The sequence below is a fragment of the Pteropus medius genome, unplaced genomic scaffold, assembly GCF_902729225.1.
Source record: "Pteropus medius unplaced genomic scaffold, Ma_sr-lr_union100, whole genome shotgun sequence".
Lineage (NCBI taxonomy): Eukaryota > Metazoa > Chordata > Mammalia > Chiroptera > Pteropodidae > Pteropus > Pteropus medius.
This window is the reverse complement of record NW_024351729.1, coordinates 9,731,658-9,754,337: the sequence shown is the minus strand read 5'-3', so window position 1 is coordinate 9,754,337 and position 22,680 is coordinate 9,731,658. Positions and strand designations below refer to the sequence as shown.

At 32.4% G+C, this 22,680-nt stretch overlaps 1 protein-coding gene across 7 annotated transcripts in view; it reads left to right on the top strand.

The window, feature by feature from the left end:
- Window positions 1-22,680, top strand: part of HYCC2 (hyccin PI4KA lipid kinase complex subunit 2) — a 64,994-nt gene that overhangs the window by 12,521 nt on the left and 29,793 nt on the right. For 4 of the 7 annotated variants that reach the window (XM_039844378.1, XM_039844384.1, XM_039844379.1 and 1 more), the window contains exons 3-8: window positions 2,700-2,797; window positions 9,304-9,385; window positions 10,089-10,190; window positions 15,041-15,220; window positions 19,013-19,093; window positions 20,437-20,552. In XM_039844378.1, the coding sequence (XP_039700312.1) occupies window positions 9,335-9,385; window positions 10,089-10,190; window positions 15,041-15,220; window positions 19,013-19,093; window positions 20,437-20,552 (530 nt within the window). In that variant the 5' untranslated portion in view covers window positions 2,700-2,797; window positions 9,304-9,334. Of the gene's footprint in view, window positions 1-2,699; window positions 2,798-9,303; window positions 9,386-10,088; window positions 10,191-10,946; window positions 11,003-15,040; window positions 15,221-19,012; window positions 19,094-20,436; window positions 20,553-22,680 lie in introns of all 7 variants that reach the window. The other 3 variants (XM_039844383.1, XM_039844382.1, XM_039844385.1) reach the window with 2 other exon arrangements.

The following is a 22,680-nucleotide window of genomic DNA, read 5'->3' as shown; positions in this document are numbered from 1 at the left end:
TGCTTTTCCTGCATTGGGATATTCATGTGTTTTATTCCTTTCTCTTATTCTAGTAATGTGATATATTACTTTTGTTGTTGAACTGTCCTTGCATTCATAAAAAAATCCCACTTTGTCATGGTATATAATCCTTTTAATATGCTGCTAATTCTGTTTACTAGTATTTTGTTGAAGATTTTTGCATCATTGTTCATAAGGGATATTGGTCTACAGTTGTTGTTTTTGTAGTGTCTTTGTCTTTGGTGCAGGGTAATATGGTCTCATAGAATGAGTTAAAGTGTTCTTTCCTCCTCATCTTTTTGGAAAAGGTTGAGAAGGATTTGTATTGTTTTTTTTGTTTATTTGTTTGTTTGTTTTAATGTTTGGTGGAATTCACCAGTGAAGCAATCAGGTCCAGGGATTTTTTTTTTTTGGGTCAAAGGTTTTTGATTACTGATTCAATCATATTGCTAGTTACAGGTCTATTCAGAATTTCTATTTCTTCCTGATTTAGTCTTGGAACGTTTTGTGTTTCTAGGAATTTCATTACCCAATTTGTTGGTGTACATTTGTTCATAATACTCTATAACCCTTTTTATTTCTGTAGTATCAGTAGTAATATCCACCTTTTCATTTCTGATTTTAGTAATTTGTGTTCTCTCTCCCTCTCAAGTCCATCTAACTAAGGTTTTGTCAATTTTGTTGACCTTTTCAAAGAACCAGTTTTGGGTTTTGTTTTCTTCTATTGTTTTCTATTCTCTATTTCATTTATCTCTGCTCTAATCATTTATTATTTTCATTTCCTTCCTTCTGCTAGCTTTGATTTAGTTTATTCTTCTTATTCTAGTTCTTTAAGTTGTAAAGTTAGGTTGTTGATTTGAGAGCTTTCTTATTTTTTAATGTAAGCATTTATAGCTATAAATTTTCCCCCTTTTCACAACTTTCACTGCATCCCATAAGCTTAGGTATATTTGTTTTTATTCTCATGTGGCTCTAAGTATTTTCTAATTTCTCTTGTGATTTCTTCTTTGACCCATTGGCTATTTAAAAGTGAGGAGTTAAATTCCACAGTTTTGTGAATTTTTCAGTTTTCCTTCTCTTGATTTCTAACTTTATTCCATTGTGGTCATGGAAGATACTATGTATAATATTTATCTTCTAAAATCTGTAAGACTTAATTTGTAGCCAACAGATGGTCTATCCTGGAAAATGGCCTATGTGCACGTCAGAGGAATGTGTATGCTGTTTTTGCCTTGTTTTTTCTTATTGGTCATATTTTGTCACTTTGCCTGTTTAGTAATTTTTTTTTTTTAAAGTAATTCTTGATTGTGTGCCAGACTTTGTGTATGAAAGAACGACAAAGGCTCCAGGTAGTGTTACCTTCCCTACAGGGTTCCTATTTCTTTCTTTTCTTCAAATGGGTGATGGGCTAGTTATCTCCAACTAACCAGAATTGAGCTATTTAAAGATGTGTTAAAGTTTAATAAAACTCAGTTTCCCTATCATTTGCCCTGTTTGGTTTTTATTTTGTTTTGTTTTCTTAAATTCAGGGCCTAGTGAGTATCTGTATCTTTTGTTCTGAAAGATTGTTGGAGACCCATCTCTATAGAGGTTCCCAGCATAGCTCTCAAGTCTCCTTTCCTATACTACTTTAAAATCTGCCAGTTGTCTTGATGGTTCAAAATTCCCAAGGTACAAAAAAATAGTCAGTGCCCTTTCCCAAAGTGTTGCTGGTTTCTTGTATATCTTCTCAGAGGTATTCTGTTAGTCCTTTTCAAGTTTTTTCCCCCACTACAGAATTTCTCATGAAATAAAAATCTTATAATAGCCCAATATATGAGATTAAAGTCAGCTGCTATGGTTGGAGTAGGAGGTCCTGATATATCTTCAGTTTTGCAAATATTGGAGACTTTATAATAATGTAATAATTCTATGATAATTTTATAGCAGTATTCTTTGTATTTAAAAATGACGTTTTGTTAATGAACATTTTAAAATGTTAATTTTCATTTGGTGTTTTAGATTTATAGTTGTGATATAGTTTTAAATCAGGTAGAGCATAATGTGGTCAGCAAAATAGTTATTAATTTGTAATAAAACTGTACTTTTAGCAATTTGAAAATAATTTTCTCTAATCAAAAAACTCTTAATATATTTTTGTGTCAGAAATTCAAGTAATAGCATTTTCTGTGTCCTTTTTAAAAATGATAAAATTTTCAGTTCTTTTCGTGAAACTGATTCAAAATGATTTTATAGTCATTGATACTTATTATTTAAGTTTGGTTTTATATTGCATATTAAAATTTTAATGATTGCTTTCATGTGTGTGATATGTTTGTTTCAAAAGTTGGATTCGTAGAATTTTTAGCTAGAAATCTTAATTTTGTAGATTATTCAAGCGAGGCTCCAGAAAATTTAAGTAACCTACTCAACGTTTTACAGATAATTAATGCCTAATTTGAAAGTAAAACGCAGACTTCCTTTATCCACATCTAATGTTTTTTAACTGAGTTTTAGTTTCACATTAGCCATTATCTGTAAGATATTAGGTTTGATAACGGTTCACAAATATATACAAGTCATTATAGAAATTTTTTAATCACTAATTATTTTTTAAATTAGATAAACTATATTATGTCTTTCAAAATTGTTCTTTGTATTACATTCTTGAGGATATTATTTTTCAATATTTCACAGTTTTTCATTTTTATTTTTTATAGAGCTGCAAATTATTTGTCTTAACAAATGAATTCCACACTTGAACTCTGCTGCATTCCTGTGCCACCTCCTCCTTTAGAAAACTGATCTTAGAACAGAGGTAAATTAAAGAATTTAACTTATTAAGGGATAAAGAATGAATTTCTCATATAGTTAGACATGGTAGTTTTTTGGTACTCTTTGGTGAGTAGCTTCTATTTATTAAGCAGTTTACTAGGAGACTTTAAATAATCACATAATCACATCTTATTGCCTTTGAATTTTACTTTTGAAAGTGTTTCCTTTTTAATAGTTGTGTCTTTTAACCTTTTTATTGCCTAAACTTTACAGTTATTGATTTATCGAATTTATTCAGCATAACTACATTATTTAGCTACATCTAGATCAGTGCTATCCAGTAGAATTTCTGCGATGATGTCAGTGTTCTATATCTGTGCTGTCTGGTATGGGAGACACAAACCACATTTAGCTACTGAGAAGTTGAAATGTAGCTAGTGCAACTAAGGAATTAAATCATTAAATATTCTTTTAATTTAAATTTAAATAACTACTTGTAGCTACTGGCCACTATATTGGACAGTGTAGCACTAGGTTTTTCCTTAGAGAACTTAGTGTTTACAATAACAGAACATTTTAAGTGTTTAAGTTTCAGACTTATACCTTGAAATACCTAAATAGTTGTTGACCTCATTTGAAAATATGCAGTTGCAGAATCATTTTTTACTGCCTCATATGTTGTCCTCATGCTCGTATAGCTTTGTTTATTCAATCATTTTGGCCCACCAGAAGCCTTTAAGTGCAGGTATTAAAGTTAGTTTTGCTCACAGATGTGTTAACTTATTTAATCTAAAAAAAAATCCTTTAACGTAGTATTCCTATTTTATGAAAGAGGAATTTGAGGCCACAAGTTATGTAACTTTCCCAAGAACACATAGCTTGTAGGTCATGGAGCTGGAATTCGAATTCAGGCAGTCCAAAGCCAGAGTCCATACATACTCTTTAACTATTTGGCTGTACTGTCTCTTATAGTCCAATTCTCTGTAAATTGACAGTTCCTGAAATGATATATGCTGATTGTCAGCTAAGATACAGTTTCTCCCCATGTAGGTGATGGGGATCTTACTGTATGTACTTGCATAAGTACTGTGAGTTTGCTTCCTGGCAAGTAGCAATTGACCTCTTTCAGATCATGTTTCAGCAGTTTATTATTTTGTCCATTCTGTTGTATTAGGGCTTGCTAATAAAGGTTGCCATTACCATGGTCACCAAAAAGATAATTATTTTCTGTGATAATCCTCTTTACTTTGTTATATACTCTGAAAGTGCAGTAGTACAGCCCTGAATTGAACTGCATGCTGGAATATTGGCTTAAGTTTTGCTCTTAAATATAGTTTTTATATATCAGCTGATGGAATGGGTTTACTGTACAGTAGAAGAAATGATCTACATAATTCTATATTGTCTGGTTAAATAAAAAGAAAACTTGTAGTATATTTATATCCATATGCATAGCTACCTCTAGATACTAAAAGGTACTGAGTCTAGTTAGTAAATATATATTTACAAAATTTCCCTATAACTAGTACTATTCTATTTTTCAAACAAAGGTACTAAAATACATTTGCAGGATTTTAGATTTAGAAAGTAACTTCTAGAAAACCGAAGCCCAAAGGGTTTAAGTGATTTGTCCAAGGTTATGTAAGCAATGTAGTTCACTGATTCAACAACTATGTATTAAGTTCCTGCCATATGTCCAGATACCATAGTATGCTTGTTAGCATTGAGTGCATGTGAGCACTCAAATATGAACTCAACAGAAATGGACCCTGTTCTCATGGAACTTACAATCAGATAGAGGAAGATAGACAATAAATAATAGGATCTAATACATCTAAAGCTCTGGGAAGAAAACAAATCATATTTGTTGGAATGGAAAAACTGGAGAAGGGAAAAAGGGCTGCTAAAGTGGCCAGGAAAGTTCTGCTGAGACTAACAAGATTAGAAAGAGCCAGCTGTTTAAATAGCAGGAGTAGAATAGCATTTGAGGCTGGAGCAGCCTGCACAGAATCTCTGAGGTGAAGGTTTAGAGAAACTAAAAGGAGAGTATGGCCAGGACATAAAAGGCTCTGGTGGGGAGTAGTATGAGCTATGAGAAAGGGGCCAGGTTACATTTTTCTTTTATTCTTTTTATTTAAAAAAATTTTTTTTTAATTTTCTCTTTTTTGTTTTTCTTTCTTTCTTTCTGGGGTTACATTTTTCAACCATAGATTTTAGAGTAGGTGTTAAATTCAAATCTGAGTTCTTCCACTTAAACTGTATTACCTTATGTGGGTCGTTCAACTCTACACTTCAATTTTCTTATCTATTAGATGGAAATAATAGAAGCTATTTTATAGTACATAATATCGTGAAGATTAATTATGTAATACTTGTAGCATATACTTATATAGTGCTTACCTTGTGATAACTGTTCCAAGAACACAATAACTGTATGAAATAAGTACAGTACTACTATTATCCCTCTTTTGAAATGAGAGAAATGAGGCATGGTATATAGCTGGTAAAGGGGTAAAAGAATTTAAACATAGCTAGACTAATGAAAACTACAAGACCCTATTAAAAGAAATCGAAGATACTAAGAAATAGAAAGATAATCTGTGTTCTTGGATTGGAAAAATCAACACAGTTAAATGACCGTATTACCTAAAGTATTAAACAGATTTAATGCAATCTCCATCAAAATCCCATTGCCATTTTTTAAAGAAATAGAACAAAAACTCATCAGATTTGTATGGAAGCACAAAAGGCCCTGAATTGCCAAAGCCATCTTGAGAAAGAAGAATTAGGCTGGATGCATCACTCTGCCCGACTTCAAATTACACTACAAAGCGACAGTAATCAAAACGGCGTGGTATTAGCAGCAAAACAGACACACGGACCAGTGGAACAGAATCGAGAGTCCAGAAGTAAACCCATATTTATATGGGCAAATAATTTTCAACAAAGAAGCCAAAAACACACAGTGGAGAAAGGAAAATCCTCTTCAATAAATGGTTTTGGGAAAACTAGAAAGCCACCTGCAGAAGAATGAAACTAGACTGTTGTCTATCACTACACTTCAAAATTAACTCAAAATGGATTAAGGACCTGAATATAAGACCTGAAACAATAAAAGGCATAGAAGAAAATATAGGAATGAAACTAAAGGACCTTGGACTTAAAGAGGATTTTATGAATTTGACCTCAAAGGCAAGGGAAGTAAAAGCAAAAATAAATGAATGAGACTACATCAAATTAAAGAGCAAAAGAAACCATCAATAAGGTAAAGAGACAACCATCTGAATGGGAAATTATGTTTGCAAGCAACGCCTCCGATAAGGGCCTAACATCCAAAATATACAAAGAACTCATACAACTCAATAACAACAAAAAAACAAACGATCCAGTCATAAAATGGGCAGAGAACCTGAACAGACACTTCTCCCTAGAGGACATACAAATGGCCAAGAAATACATGAAATACAAGAAATACATGCTCAACATCGCTAGCTGTTAGAGAAATGCAAATCAAAGCCACAAATCAAATCTCACATCTGTTAGAATATCTGTAATCAACAGGACAAGTGATAACAAATGTTGGAGAGGATGTGGAGAAAAAGGAACCCTCATAGACTGCTGATGGGACCGCAAATTGGTACAGCCACTATGGAAAATAGCATAGAGGTACCTCAAAAAACTAAGAATTGATCTACCATATGATCCAGCAAGTCCTCTACTGGATATTTACCCGAAAGACTTGAAAACCCACATCTGTAAAGATATTTGCACACCAATGTTCATAGCAGCGTTATTCCCAGTGGCCAGGACATGGAAGCAACCGAAGTGTCCTACAATAGATGATTGGCTAAAGAAGCCGTGGTACATATATACAATGGAATATTACTCAGCCATAAGAAGAGATGAAATACTGCCATTTGCAACATGGATGGACCTTGACATAATCATACTAAGCGAAATAAGCCAGACAGAAAAAGTTGAAAATCACATGATATCACTTCTCGTGGGATATAAACCTAAAACAACAAATGAGCAGGACAAACAGAGACCAATGGACGTGGACTATAGTGGATGGTTGTAGAGGAGGGAGGTGGGGGAGGGAGGGAGGGAGGTAGACGGGGTAAAGGAAGTCAAATATAGGGTTTAGGAGGAGGGTGAAGTGGGTAAAGGGGATCAAATATATAGCAGCTGAAGAAAACTGGACTTTGGGTGGTAAACACACAATAGAATAGACATGTCAAATTTAATGTATACCTGAAAATTATGTAATTGTATGAACCAATATTATCCCAATAAACTTAATTAAAGAAATACTTATGGAATGGATCAATGAATTTCTGACTGAATCCCTCCTTTTTTTGGTCAGTTGTTTCTTTGAATTCTGAGAAGCTTCCAGAGGCAACTACTTCAAGGTATTCAGATAATTGTTCAAACTGGAAGTTACAGTGTAATGGATCTATGCTTGTTATTTTATTTTTTGTAATTAAAATTTTATATCAAAATATAAGTTGCATAGACTAAGATATAATCTTAGTTAATCAATAGTTATATCGTGGAATCCATTCTTAGGTGAAGAACTAGGTTTTAAAGAATATTTAGTGCCACTTAATTAATTGTACTTGAATGAAAAAAAGGAATTCTGACAATGATTTGGACAGTCATTGTAATAAATGTAGGATCCTTATAAAATTACTTCTTTGAATGGCATTATCATTTGGAAGTGTAGTTGTGTTTTATTTTTTGAAGTTATTTAAGAGTCTCATTTCTTCATCAAGAGTTTTTAACATGAGAATTGTGTACATATGTGCATCATATGTATCTTTTTCTGAATTAGGAATCCATAGTTTAGATAGCAAAAGTGAGGTGGGTGGGTGGTCTGTGACTTTCCTCTTTTACCTCCCCCCCACCACCAGAAAAAAAGATTAAGAACCATTGCTTTAAATCTCATATATCATAATTTGTATGTAGGGTTAGTCAATTTTTTTTCCTTACTATTCATTATGGAACATTCCAAACCTGTTAACAAAGTAGAGAGAACATTGTAATGAATCTCATGTATCAATAACCAGTTATTCAGCTTCAGTGGTTATTATCTCATGGTCATTTGTATTTAGTCTATACCCAATGTACTTTCTTCCTTTGGCTCTCCCCTAAGCCTTCCAGTTATTTTAAAGCAAATCCCAGATATCATTTCACTAATAAATATTTTAATATGTATCTCTAAGTGATAAACACTATTGTAAAAAACTATGGTACTATTGTCAAATATTAAAATAACCTATAATTCTTAATTTAATGTCATTAAAAAAATCAGTCATATTCAACTTCTTCTATTTGTGTCATACTTTTTTTAAGTCTTTAGAGTCCAAATAACCTTCCTACTTTGGTTATTGATTTTCCCTTTACATTTCTTTTAATCTGTAGGTTTCCCTACTATCTCTTTTTCCTGTTTTGCAATTTATTTGAATAAATCTCAGTCTAAAGAACATTTACTATTCGAAAATAATGGGCATGTCTTACTCCTTTTTGTACTCCTTGCTTACATAGTAGATTACATTTTATAGGCATATTTTATAGGGATATTTGAAAATCATTTTGGAATTGTGGGGAGAAACTAGAAAGTTCGATTTCCTTTGTTAAAGTAGAAATTTTAGTGTGGAATTTGACACACTCTTAGGAAATATGGTCTTTTTAATAAAGAAACTCATTTCAGTTGCTTTGAAGACATTTTCTTCTGCATCCAAGACATTCTTTATTTCTTGTACTTCTTACCTTTTGAGACATAAATTAAAAACCAAAAACCTTTTATTGTTTTTTCCCATTTAAAAAAATATATTCTTGTTTTTTTATAATTCAAAGTTACATAATTAGAATATCCTCAATAATTCTTCCTTCAGAGGCAAATGCTCAATAGTTTAATGAATGTAAGCTTCCAGCCTTTTAAAAAATATTTTATGTAATTTTTAAAGGAATAATAGTTTATATACTATTGTATAACATGCTTTTTCTGTTTGGTCATTTTTCCATTTTAGAAAACAAAAATCTATCTTCAAAGGCCTTATTTTGTATAGTATATATATATATATCTATATATCTCTATATATATATATTTGTAATCAGTTTGCCGAGTATATGACTCTTGATTTCTAGCTTTTCTATGTTTTTCATTTATGATCTGTCACATGGTTTTTTCTGTGATGTGTAACTTATTCCAGTTGTATATGTAGAAAAAGTTCCAGGCATGGACTGCACATTTGTCCTGAGTAATGTGCAGTTTAATTTCATTCAGTAAACTTGTTTTTGCCGCTTTGAAGTACAATTGTTGGGAAAAGTGTCAAAGCATTAGGAAAATAGATTTCAAAAGTATCATTACAAAAAGAACTTCTGTCTTTAAAAAATTTAGTTTTAATTGATTCTAGTCTAAAAGTAAGCCTTCTTATCTAAAATATATACTAGATGAGCTGCTGCTTTAGTGAAAGGCACTCATTTACCTTTGGTAACTTCTGTAAGTAGTAATGTTATCCTCAATGCAGTGCTTTTTTCTTTCAGAGATAAAAAGAGTAATCAAAAGAAGAAGAAGATGTTGGGATCTGAACGTGGTGTTGTGGAAGAATGGTTATCAGAATTCAAGGTAAATTAGATTGAGGATATGAATGTGTCATATGAGTCTATATCTCAGTTATTTAAACAGTGAATATGTGTTCTATGGAAAAACCATAACAAATGTTATGATATGTAGTGGAAATATCAAAATATGAAATAACATGCTTCCATAATTACAACTCTTAAAAAGGCACTAATGTGAATAATGTCTAGAAGATAATTTGTAAAAATGAAAATAGGATTGATGAGGGTATATGTAGATTTTAAAATATATTCAGTTAGAGAGGGGATGCCTCCAAGTTTTAATATAGCATAGAGATGGGATTTTTGCCTTATATTTTTATTTCCTGTAATTGCAATCATACTTTGATTTGATTGAAAACTATAATTTACGAACACTATAGAAGTAACTTTTATAAACATAAAATATAAGAATTGAAATATATCCTATACTATTTTTTTAGACTAGATTAGTTGAAGGTGACCCATTTTCAGTAATCTTGGTATAATGTGTGATCTCTAATCATTTTTTTGGTTAAATAATTAGAATTGTATAATATAACATCCTAACTTAATTTCTTTTATCAACTCTTATGGCTATTGTATTAATTATTTTTACCTTTTTTTAGTTACTCTGTTTTAAATCTTTTCAAGAGAAACTCATGTAAACTAAAATTTCTGAATTCCCAAATATTAAGTTTACTTTTGTTTTCTTTTGATGTTTCTGTTAGGCATTGCCTGACACTCAGATCACCAATTATGCAGCAACTTTACACCGGAAAAAAACGCTGGTACCAGCCCTCTATAAAGTTATTCAAGATTCAAATAATGAGGTAGGAGAGTTTATAAGAAAAATAATTTCAATATAGTAAAATGAACTGTATGTACTAAAACACATACATTTAAGTTTTATAGTTTTCCCTACTCGTTTTTTCTTTTATTTTAATCCTTTTTAAGGGACTAGAAAACTTTCTGTCTGCTGTTTTTCATTCCGATAGTTGCTTTGGCTTTCCCCATGCCCTCTGTCTCCATATTTTCAAATGTTTTGATCAAATTTGTTCCTGTGGAGGACAGCATGTTTTGATTCTTCATTCGAGTGACTATCACCTGAGTAGATTACTTATTTAATTTGAAATTTATCTCTGTTTCTTCTTCTGGAATGTTTCCTTTTCTGGAAGCCAAATTTTAACCATATACTGAAGATTTATTAATTTTAAATATTGTTTGCAGTTATTTTATTGACAATATAGAACTATGTCTGATTGATCACTCTAATCAGTGAACTCAAACTGGTAACATGAAATGATATTGCTAGTAAATTTACCTTGAAAATGATCAGAGAAAGCACTTTTTAGCCTAAATAGTCAAGATTAATAAACTTAGAGTAAGAATTTCCCATTATTCAGTTTTCTAATAGAGGAAGGGAAAAATGCAGCTATTGAATCTATTTGTTAATTTATGCAAAATACACACATTATCTTTTCATTAACACAATAGTATGACATATAGTTTTATCACCACTGGATTCATGTATGCTTTAAAATGAAAATGAAAGGAACACACAGGAAAGTAGCTTCTTATCTTCCCAGATACAGCCTCCAAGAGTGCCTCTGCTGTGTACTGGAGTGAGTTTGAAGAAGTTCAGGTAATCATCTCCTAACCAGCAGCTTAACTTAAAGTGCATCTTCATTTTTGTCCTATCACTAAAAGCTTGCTTATTGACCTCTTTCTTTCCTATCTCTTAAACTTGGATTGGCTCTCCGTTAGACTTGCATCTGTTGCTATTTGTAGCAGCAATTGCAGGATTCATTTGCTTCTTTTTTTCTTGCTTTGTATTTACGAATGGTTTATAACTTTAGGTGTGGTAATGTACATGTATGCGTATCCTAGGTCAGGAGTTTTCAGATTTCTGTTTGAATAATGAATGTGTGTATTCCCCACCCCTTATTTTGCACTATCTTAACATTTAAGCTTTGCTTTAAAAAATTTTTTTATGCTTTCTCTTTAGATTGTAAGCTCTTCATGGGCAGTGGTCATATATTCTATATTTGATACTTCCTAGAATCTAGTATTTTATCATAATGATAAAATTATTACATAATGAATACTTAATAAATCTTGATTAGAAGGATAGTGAAACACAAAATGAGATTCTAAAATGCCATCATTTTCAATGGGACTCACAAGTGTATAAAAAGTATCGGTTTCGTTTTTTCTTTTATACTTTGGAAATTATGACGTTAAAGTTATTCATATTATTTTATATTATCATATTTCATAATATTAACGTGTCAGACCTTGTCATGGCTAGAAAGGGAAAAATTACAACTTGAGACATTCAAGATCAAGATCCAACAGTCATTACAATCAGCCACTTGTCAGAGCAGGTCTGTCTGTCCATTCTTTCTCGTATCGGGTTATAAGATTCTAACCATGTGTTCATACTTAAGAATAACAGAATTTTAAGCTCTATAGAAACTCGAAGCAATTCTGGACTTTAGTCCTAGAAGAAAGGCCCTTTTAGTCCTGATTTTGCCATGTTCTGAAATGTTATCAAGCGTATTATTTAGTTAACAGGAAATTATTTCTTAAAAATGTCACTTGCCGTATATAATATTAATTTAAACTTATGACACTCTTACAATTTTGCTTTAAAGACTATAAAAGTTCTTAAGAAAGTATATTTCCTAGAAGTTTAATATTACATATATGGCCAACCTGGACTATAGCTTAAGTTTTAATCTATAAACCAACATAATGCTTTGTTTTTCTTTTTTCCCTCCTTCCAGATCCCTTAGTCACCAGTTCTTTCACATCTTCCACTCAGGGAGACCTCTATCTTTCTCCATTTTAAATGCGAGACTAAAAATGTCAAATGGGCATGTAATATACTGCCTTGCAGTCTTGCTTTACTTCTTTAGTATACTGTCTCACTGTTCATTTCACACCATTTTCTCCCTCATACTCTTACCTTTTTTAATCCTCATTCTCACCTTGCTTTCTCTGTATTAAAAAGCATAAGAAAATAGTTGGGAATGCTCTTATTTTCCCATACACATTTACCACTCTGCCTGCATCTCTACCCATACTCTCATGCCTTTTCTGTTACTCATTGGAGGAAGTATCCCAGGTTGTGATCTCTTCCACTTAGACCTGAATCTCATCTTCTCTGGCCCCCTCAAAGATTGCTCCTTCAATTATCCCCTCTCTTTCCTCCTTGATTGATTTTTTTCCCTTCCCTGATGAATACTGTAAATAACCATATTCTGTTTTGTAAAAACCTTCTTTATCTCGGAACCTAAACAGGATCAGGCCTGGTTAGTACTTGGATGGGAGACCACCTAGGAAGACCAGGTGCTATAGGCGTAACAGAAAAATAAGGGATTGTAAGCTGACAAGGTCCTTGCAATCTGTGAGGTCAACCAAGGGTTGCCTCACACAAAACAAAACAAAACAAAACCAAAAGCAAAAAAAAAAAAAACTTCTTTGATTTGCCTTATATTTTATTACCTACCCCATTTCTCTGCCCCTCTTCACAGATGAACCTCACGAAGTATTGCTTACTTGTAGCCTCTGTCTACTTGACCCCTTTTCCTCACTTCACATTCTTTCTTTAACCCAATTTGGGCCTCAGTCTCCATTATTCCACCCAGACTGCTCTCATTGTGTTCATTGGATATCATGTTTTTTTAGTAATTAATCATTTGGCACTGTTTGCTACATTTGGGGAAGGTTTCAATTATTCATAAGCTTTTTTTTTAACCAGAGGATAATGATTTTTAACACCTTTTGATGTAGGATAACCCATTTATCCCACATAGGTCGGAGTCATTTGTGATACTGAGAAATTGAGAACATAATGGCCTGATACAAATGCTTAGAATTAAAGATTTTAACAGATAGCACTGACAAGTTTTTAACTATCTTATTTTGCAGTAGTATCTGATTAAGTTACTAGGTTGCCAGCCACTCCTCTTCTTGGCTTAAAAAAAAAAAAAATTAGAGTAATAATTTTCATAACTGTATCTCTTTGTTATGCTTAATTAAAATATAATATGCCAGTGTATTTCTTGCTATTGGGGAAAGGAAGTTAAGACCTTATAACATAAACAAATTGTAATTGTTCCAGGACCAATAAAATTTAGAGAAGGTAATTTTAGAGTCTTTTACTAAAAAAGGAAAGTAGATTTGAAAGTTGTATATATATTTTTAATAAGTAAATTTATGGGAGCAGTAATCTTTAATTCCCTAAAAGAGGTGAATATTATTGTCAGTACTTTTAAAAGATGCCAGCCATTAACTATTTTTAAAAATTTAATACTTCATATTTAGCACTATGTGAAACATACTATTTGTAATTATACAACTCTCACATCCTACTCCACTTTCATTCTAATATAAGAAATGTGCTATAATGGGAACATCAACTTTGTGTCAGAAGACCTAAATTCCAGTGTCTTCTTCCACCACTAACTTCTTTGACCTTGGGCAAATTGTCTCACTGATCTAGACTTCAGTGTGAGGCGCTAATTGGAATGTTTTTTTTAAGATTTCAAATACTGTGATAGTTACTAGACTAGGATATGTGTGTATAACTTTTTTTAGCTTTAGAGTTGTTCCTTAGGAGCTAAGCTTAACTCATCTAAATATATTAACTGTGCAATCAACATAGGATTTGTTGACTTTTAATCTACAGCTGTGAAAGTAGTGATTTTCTTCTAGTGTTAGATTATTACAGATGTACATAACTACATTCAGACAGATTTTCAAATGTATATGTATTATTTTAATCATTCAGAATAGAAATAAGCATATAAATTACTAAATATTTCATTTTCAAGCAGTATTAAATTTTAAACTTTTTTATAGTTTCCTGTCAGTGTTTTGTCTGCATTTTAAAATCACAGTTTTGTGTAGTCTGCAGTTATTCCAGCTAAACCATTCTAAATTGACAGTACAAGTTTAAGGAAAAGGGGGAGACTTATTTAAACTGTTTATCTTCTTCAGTTTTCAAGGTCATGAAGTTCCTCATAAGTCGTGTTGTGTTATATACAGAATTGGCCAATTAAACATTGGAAAAGCTGTTTCTGTATACTTTCCTCCTCTTCAAAATCTTTCAAATAAATATAATTAATAGAATTTAAGTCATTTTTACTTTTTACAATCATTAATTTTAAATATGAGCTAACATTTTGGATGTCCAAATATTATGTATTGCAAAGTCCCTTTCTCTACTGATGGTATATAATTTGTTTAAATCACAGTCTTAAGTTGATATTTAAAGTTTATTTCCAACAAGATTATTTGAAATTATTTTCTTCCAATAGAAACTTTTTAAAATGGAGGATAGCAAGGGTTCTAAGAATAGAAAAAGTAACTCACTAAATATATGTGTGGTACATTGGTTAAAGAACGAATTATCTAATCAATTTAGTAATACAGTATATTAAAAGATATGTTGATATTATAAGGGCGCAAAGTATTTCTTATAGTTAGGTTGGTCAGTTTATATGTAGTCTCTGTACATAAATAGAGATTAAGTTTTTGGCTGCATTCATTCAAAATATGTAAAAATTAATGTTGAGAGTTTACTTTGAAAATACTATATAAGTATACATGCCTTAAAAATATATAGTTACAGCCAAAAGAATGGACGTAAGTAATTCACTTTATTTCCTTTTAGCTCCTGGAGCCTGTCTGCCATCAGCTGTTTGAGCTCTATCGGAGCTCTGAAGTTCGACTTAAGAGGTTTACACTGCAGTTCTTGCCAGAATTGATGTGGGTTTATTTACGGCTTACAGTTAGCCGAGACAGACAGAGTAATGGTTGCATTGAAGCACTTCTGTTAGGAATCTATAATTTGGTAAGTTGAAAATGATAGTTTGGGAAATTTAAAGTATTTTTTAAAATCCTCTGAAATATTTAAATGTTTAGAGGAAAAGAGATTGAAATGTCTACTGAATAATTTATTTGAGTTAATTAAATTGAGTACAGAGTTGCTTAATGATGCATTTTATAAAGTAGATAAAACTATTATAATTGACAGCATTGCTAATATTTTATGACTTATTTTTATTTATTAGGGTGACATTAATTAATAAAATTATATAGGTTTCTAGTGTATAATTCAATAATACATCATATGTGTATTACATTGTATGTTCACCACCCAAAGTTAAATTTCCTTCCAACCCCCTTTACCTTTACCTCCTTCCACCCTCTCCACTTCCCTCTGATAACTACTAAACTGTTGTCCATGTCCATGAGTCTGTTTGTTTATCTTGTTTGTAGCTTTCAGTTTTATATCCCACATATGAGTAAAATCATATGATTCTCAACTTTTTCTGACTTATGTGGCTTAGCATGATTATCTCAAGATCCATCCATGTTGTCACAAATGTCAGTATTTATCTTTTCTTACAGCTAAGTAATATTCCGTCTTCTTTATCCAATCATCTACCAAAGGCACTTATATTGTTTCCATGTCTCGGCCACCATGAATAATGCTGCTATGAACATAGGGGTGCATAAATCTTTATGGATAAATGCTTTCAATTTTTGGGGGGTAGATACCCAGAAAAGGGATTGCTGGGTCATATGGTAATTCTAGTTTTTTGAGGAACCTCCATACTGATTTTCATAGTGGCTGTACCAATTTACATTCCCACCAGCAGTTTATGAGAGTTCCTTTTTCCCTGCAACTTCTCCAACACTTGTTATTACTTGTCCTGTTGATGATAGCCATTCCAACAGGTTGAGGTGGTATCTCATTATGGTTTTGATTTGCATTTCCCTAATAGCTAGTGAAGTTGAGCATCTTTCCATATGTCTTTTGGCCATTTGTATGTCTTCTTGGGAGAAGTGTCTGTTCAGGTCCTCTGCCTGTGTTTTAATTGGATTGTTTTTTCATTGTTGAATTGTATGAGTTCTTTGTATATTTTGGATTTTAACCCCTTATCAGTGGAGTTGTTTGCAGATATCTTCTCCCATTCAGTTGGTTGCCTCTTTGTCTTATTGATGGTTTCTTTTGCTGTGCAGAAGCCTTTTAGTTTGATACAGTCCTATTCATTAATTTTTGCTTTTACTTCCCTTGCGTTTGAGGTCAAATTCATAAAATCTTCTCTAAATCCAAAGTCCATGAGTTTACTACCTATGTTTTCTTCTATGCAATTTATTGTTTCAGGTCTTATATATTTAAGTCTGTGACTTATTCTTCAAATTATTTTATTTGACCAATATTTATAAATGCTTTGCATGTAAAATTTTTAAAATTTACTTTTAGTCATCATTTGATAATATATTATGTATTTGATACTATATTGTTTATGAAACTCTTAGGAATTCTCAAGTATACCTTCAATACTAGTATTCTTTTTTTTTTTTTCACACGGTGCTCAGTTTATGACACTGGTATTGAAATTCCTTCCCTTAGAAGTCATATTCTGTGTATTGAGTACTCATTGTAAATAAATACTCCACATAATAAAATTAAGTTTTATAGTTGAGAGGTATTATAGTACCTCATGAAACATTGAGTCTCACAGTAAATAATATTCTTCTGCACCAGTTTTCACTCCTCTAAGTATTATCCCTTAAATCATTAGAAAACATTTTCATCACTAGAACATGTATCTGAAGGAAGGAGCTTGGCCTTTGGAGTCACTTATATTTTATTTAAAACCAGACCCTGCCACTTATAGACTGTTTTAAATTTGGGTAAGTTACTTAATATCTTGACTTAAGTTGCCTCATCTGTAAAACAGAAATAAAACGTTGTTACAGGATTAAAAGCATTTGGAAGAATCCAGCATGTTACCTGAAGTATTTAACAAATGTTATCATTTTTATTATTAGTAGTAGTAGAAGTATAATTATAGGTGAGTTTTTTTTAATGAAAAGCTGGTCTAGGTATAAAATTCTCTATTTTGTTAATTTGCCTGATTGTTTTTTTTAAAGCAGAGAATTTGTTTCATATATCACTGTGTCTCTAGTGCTTACTTAGCACAGGCATTTAGTAAATGTTTATCGATTTGATAATTTAGTGTTTTAGATTATGTTTAGCATTAAGCTATCATTTTTATTAATTTGTTCAGTGTAATAGAATTTAGTAGAGGGAAAAATTGAAGCAAAAATATTTTGTATAGCAGTTCTTGACAGTGCTAGTTTGTTGGTGCTATGGTTTAGTTATCTTTTGGCATCTCAAACATATACTATACTATTAAATAATGCTCAATTATATGTCAGAAATATAATCTTGGGCTTCTGTCTTCTTTTAATTCCCTTGATATCTGTATTCTCTCTTCTCTGTGTTTCTCAATTTTTCTTACCACACCGGTTTTCTTTTATATATTCATTTCTCTTTTTTCTTTTTTCTTCTTTCCCTCCCTGGTCCTTCTCCCTTGATTCAGGTAGCCTCAGGGAGAGTTTTGTATTGCCCTCAGCTTAAGCAAATTTCAGAACACCCTTCACACAAATACAAATATAAATTAAAATATTTGGCTTAATTTAAAATTTGGGAATAAAATTAAAATTTTATTGCCTAACTTAAATCAGGTACATTTATCTTAGACTTTCTCTGAGGCACAATGACCCAAATATGGCAGTAACTAATTTGACTACAAAGCAGTTAAATGATCTCTCTAGGGAATTTTTAAACTGCTTTTCCTGCCGAAATCAGAGGTAAGGCCATTTTTCACATATAATTGCTACTCTCCTATGACATATTAAACTCAGAAATGAGCACTATAGGGAAGTTCTTTGGGTTTGATTTTTGGTGATAATAGTTGTTTTTATTGTTGTTTCTTCCTTTTATGCTATGTAACTACTTGGTCTATCTCTGACCACCTTCCTGCTAGGTCTGCTAAGGGCAGGCTTCTCTTTGGATTTTATACCTGTTATGTGTACTAATATGAGTTGTTTAGACAAAGACTAAAATAAGGCAGTAGAGAAAAGGAACGATGCAAGAGGAAAAGGAGCAATGCAAAAATGCTGGTGTAGATTTTGTTGATGCCTGTAGCAGATTGGAGGTGCCAGAAACTGTAGGCATAAAGGTCACTGTTGTCCTTTTCATTAAAAGATAAAGTGCTTTTAAATTTTAAAATTCACAAGAATTTTCTTGCAGTTCAGTAAAAATTACCTAAATATGAACTTATTTTTAATCACTTGGACTAATGTTATCTTAATATATAGTTTATTTCAAGTCATTAGTTTATTGCTGAAAATTGTAAGAGTTTCTTTTAGTCAAGATTCATTCTGTGTTAGAACAGTGTTTTTTTCTTATTTTCATAAGTGTAGCTCTCTTGGCTAAGATCTTTAATTTTAATGTTTAACTCAGCCATGTTTCTACTTAAGGATCTTATCACTTGTAATTTCCCTGTACTATATGTAAATTTAACATGAAAATTGACTTGTATTACTGCTTCATGTCTTTGCTGTCATGTTGTATTTTTTATATAATATTGCACTCAAATCTCTCAAAGTAGTGTTTTTTAGATATTACTGTTTCTATAAAGAGATAATAGTGTAGTAATATTTTAATATACTATTTCTAATAATCTTTCTTACCAATAATATGCTCAATAAATTAAGAAAGTAATTATTCTTTCTTATAGTCCTGTGATTATTTTATTATCTTTGTATATTTTTTTTACTATAGGAAATTGCTGATAAAGATGGAAACAATAAGGTTCTATCTTTTACTATCCCTTCTTTATCTAAGCCTTCAATATACCACGAGGTAAGTAAGATTGAAAGGTGGAATTATTTAAAATTATGTTGAATAAGAGATAAAAGTCAGTTTATTACCGAAGATAGCTATTTGTAACACACCTTTACTGATATGCTTTTTAAAAGTAGATGTTTGTTAGTAGTGATATAAAGTTGAGCTACTGTCAAGGGAGGCAGAAAGTAATTAATGGAAAATTTTCCTTTAATTTTTGTTTAATTCTTTTGTATTCTTCGACCAGTATTATTTTCAGTCTTTTTTATTAGTCTTGTATGAATTTTCTTTAATTTTTAAAAGTTTCCATATTAATTAGAAATCATTTATGTTAGATTGATTGGTTTTTATTATTTTTTAGGAAAATGGCTACTTAGAAGAATATTAATACTGTAATTTCCCTTTAAAGGAGTCTAGTTGATGAATTCTAGCTATTCAATAACATACTTTAGATTTTTCCTTATATTTACTTGATTGAAGAATGTGAGAATACTAATGATCGTATAGTTAGATGACTCTGTTGAGCTGAATTCCTTCTGCCTGCTCTTTTTAAGGATATATATTACAAATCAAGCTTCTAGTCTCTTGTAGTCTTTAGTGCGTAAAGTTGTGAAGAAAGCATTTAAAGAAACTTCACCAGTAATCTAAAAATTATATTTTGTTTTCTTATTAACAGTCAGTAGCCTGTTGTCTCATAGCTCTGTGCAGCTATTTCTTTTCTTAATTCCCTTGGGATTTTGTTCTGTATTGGAAATAGAATGCCTCCTAATTAGCAAGGACTCATTTTAGCATAGAATATTTCTGAGTAATAGATTTTAATTAAGTCCTGTGTGTCATGTTATGAAATAAAATGGTGGATAGTGAAACATTTATGAGTGGATGGATCTTCTAACTTTTGAAACATGAAATCAGTCACCATTAAAGAGACAATGATCATAGTCTTCAATATTGTTTGTGTTATATAATTATAACTCTACACCTTGCTTGCTTTGTAGTAGAATGGGATTAATGAGAATACTTACCTACCTGACGTTAGACAAACTTCCTAATTTGAATGCAGTCCCCAAGACTGCTCTGTGTTCTAGAATACAAATAAAACTGATGTATTTGTAACCTGTAGTCTTTTCAGCAAATTTTCTTATCTGTGTCCTAAGTGTAGATTTATTTCATAATCTTTCAAAAAAAATAAAGCAGTATACCTTTTATTTTATGTATCATATAATTTTCAAAAAGAGCTATAGAATGTATATAATTGAAAAATGGAAAAGGTTTTGAAAGAGAAGAATGGTCTGAAACCATTCTTTTGTAGATTTTTCCTTAATTTTAGAGACACAGTCTCATACTTTACCTTATTTTTGTAGCCATCAACGATTGGATCCATGGCTTTGACAGAAGGGGCATTGTGTCAGCATGATCTCATCAGAGTTGTTTATAGTGACCTTCATCCTCAGAGGGAAACATTTACTGCACAAAACCGGTAATGGTAAAAACTGTGGACAGTAATAATTGTTAATTTATACTTAACAGTTAACTATAATTACTTTGGTTCAAGTTTGGTGTGAGAAGAGGCAAAAAGTTAATTATGTCATACTAGTGAAATACATTATAATAAAATACCCATCCATCTAATGCATGGTACTATGTTATGGTCATCTTATATAAAGCAATGTAAAAACCAGATTCATGTTCTAGCACTACAATTTAGAAGCCATCCTCTTGGGCAGTGTATCTACTGTCTACGTCTTGCTTTCTTGAATGGGTTAATGAGAATATATACCTACATGAAATGAGACAAATTGCATAGTTTGAATGCACAGTCCCCAAGACTGCCCTCACTTCTAGCACCAGTTGTAAGTTCGGGGGATTCCCATAACCACTCTTAGGTTTGATAACTTGATAGGACTCACAGAACTCAGTGAATGAAAGCTATTATATTCAGAGTTATGGTTTATTACAAGGAAAGGATACAGATTAAAATCAGCCAAAGGGAGAGATGCATAGAGTCTAGAGGGTTCCAAACGCAAAGTTTCTGTTGTCCTTGCTCATGATGTCAGGATGCATTATCCTCCCAGCATCAGTGTATGACCATATGCATAGAGTTAGGCTCAGGCGAGCTTCAGAGTCCACAGTTTTTATTGGGCTCCATTATATATAAAAGTATGATTGATTAGATTGATTGCTCACAAGGTTGATCTCAGTCTCCAGGTTAATTGATACCGTGTGACCCAAAGCCCCACCCTAAATCACATGATGGTTCTTTCTGGTGTAGTCAGCTCCCACCCAAGAATGTTAAATGTGGCCAGCCCTGCCATAAGATCTGTTGTCACTAGCCCCCACCCTACAAAAAGACATTCTCATCAGGTATGACATAGGTTACTTCCTCGTGGAGGCAAAAGCCAAAGCCAAATTCTTTACATTACTAGGTAGGCCATTCCCTGACCTTTGGCTAAAACTCTTTTAAACAAAAACAATTATGTTTATTTGGGCATCTATTTTTAGTATAGCATTTGTGTGACAAATACAGATAGCAATGTGATTATGAATATGCCTGGTATTTGAGGAATCAATATAAATTAGAGATAGATTTGAAGAAATAACTAATTTGTTCTATAAAACCATTACACACATTTTCATCTTTTTGTATCAATTTGGTTACTCTTTGCCACCCCGCCCCATCCTGATTTGCTGCTACCTGTACTTTATGATAAAATTGAGCAGAACTAATTTGGTGATGATCAGATCCAGTTCTTCTCTCAGGATAGTCATTTTTTATTAGTATTCATCCTAAGGAGGCTTTAATTCAATTTACCAATACATTTGACCATCAATATCAGTATAACCTTACCAACAATGCCAGTGTTACACCATATCACAGAATGGCAGTACATGTAAACTGAAAAATAAGAGTCATAGATACTGGCATATCACATCACCAAAATATCTCCCCAAGCAATGCTACTGAAGTTTGTAGGCTTCCATTTGACTTAATCAGGTTCTGAAAACAGGAGTGGTCTCACCAGCATATGGCTGGGATATATACTCATTGATACCAGTCACCTTCCAGTTCTGGAAGGGTTTCTCCTGATGGGCATAGATAGGTCATAGATATATCCTATTTTAATGCACTCCTCTGATTCCCGTAGTGATTTTCATAGGCCCATTCCTCATACAGGCGCCCCTTTAATAGGCTAGTTTTCCATTGCCCTCCTGCCTGACCATGTGGCTAGGTCATTGGCCACCACCCACGAGTTGGTAAAAATCTAAACATAGTAGCAAACAGTTAAGTTCAGACATCAGACTAATTTGTTTTTAACTTCTTCAATCAGAGTGATGGTCTTCCTAACAGAGTGCAGTCTACTCATATTAGAACTGCCATCCAGGCCCCCTCCACCCATGGCGGCTGGGCTGAGTGCCCACCAAGTCTCACTGCCTGCATTGTCTAGGCATGCCCAGTGTGGGTGCAGCAGCCTTGGTCTTGGGAGCACCCAAGTAGCAGCTGGCAGCTGGGTGAGGAGGAGCTGAGAGGCCCGTGGTAGGCGAGGGGCCAGGTTGGTCCAGAGCTGAGCAGCCGGATCCTTCATGGTGAAAGATTTGAGATTATTCTC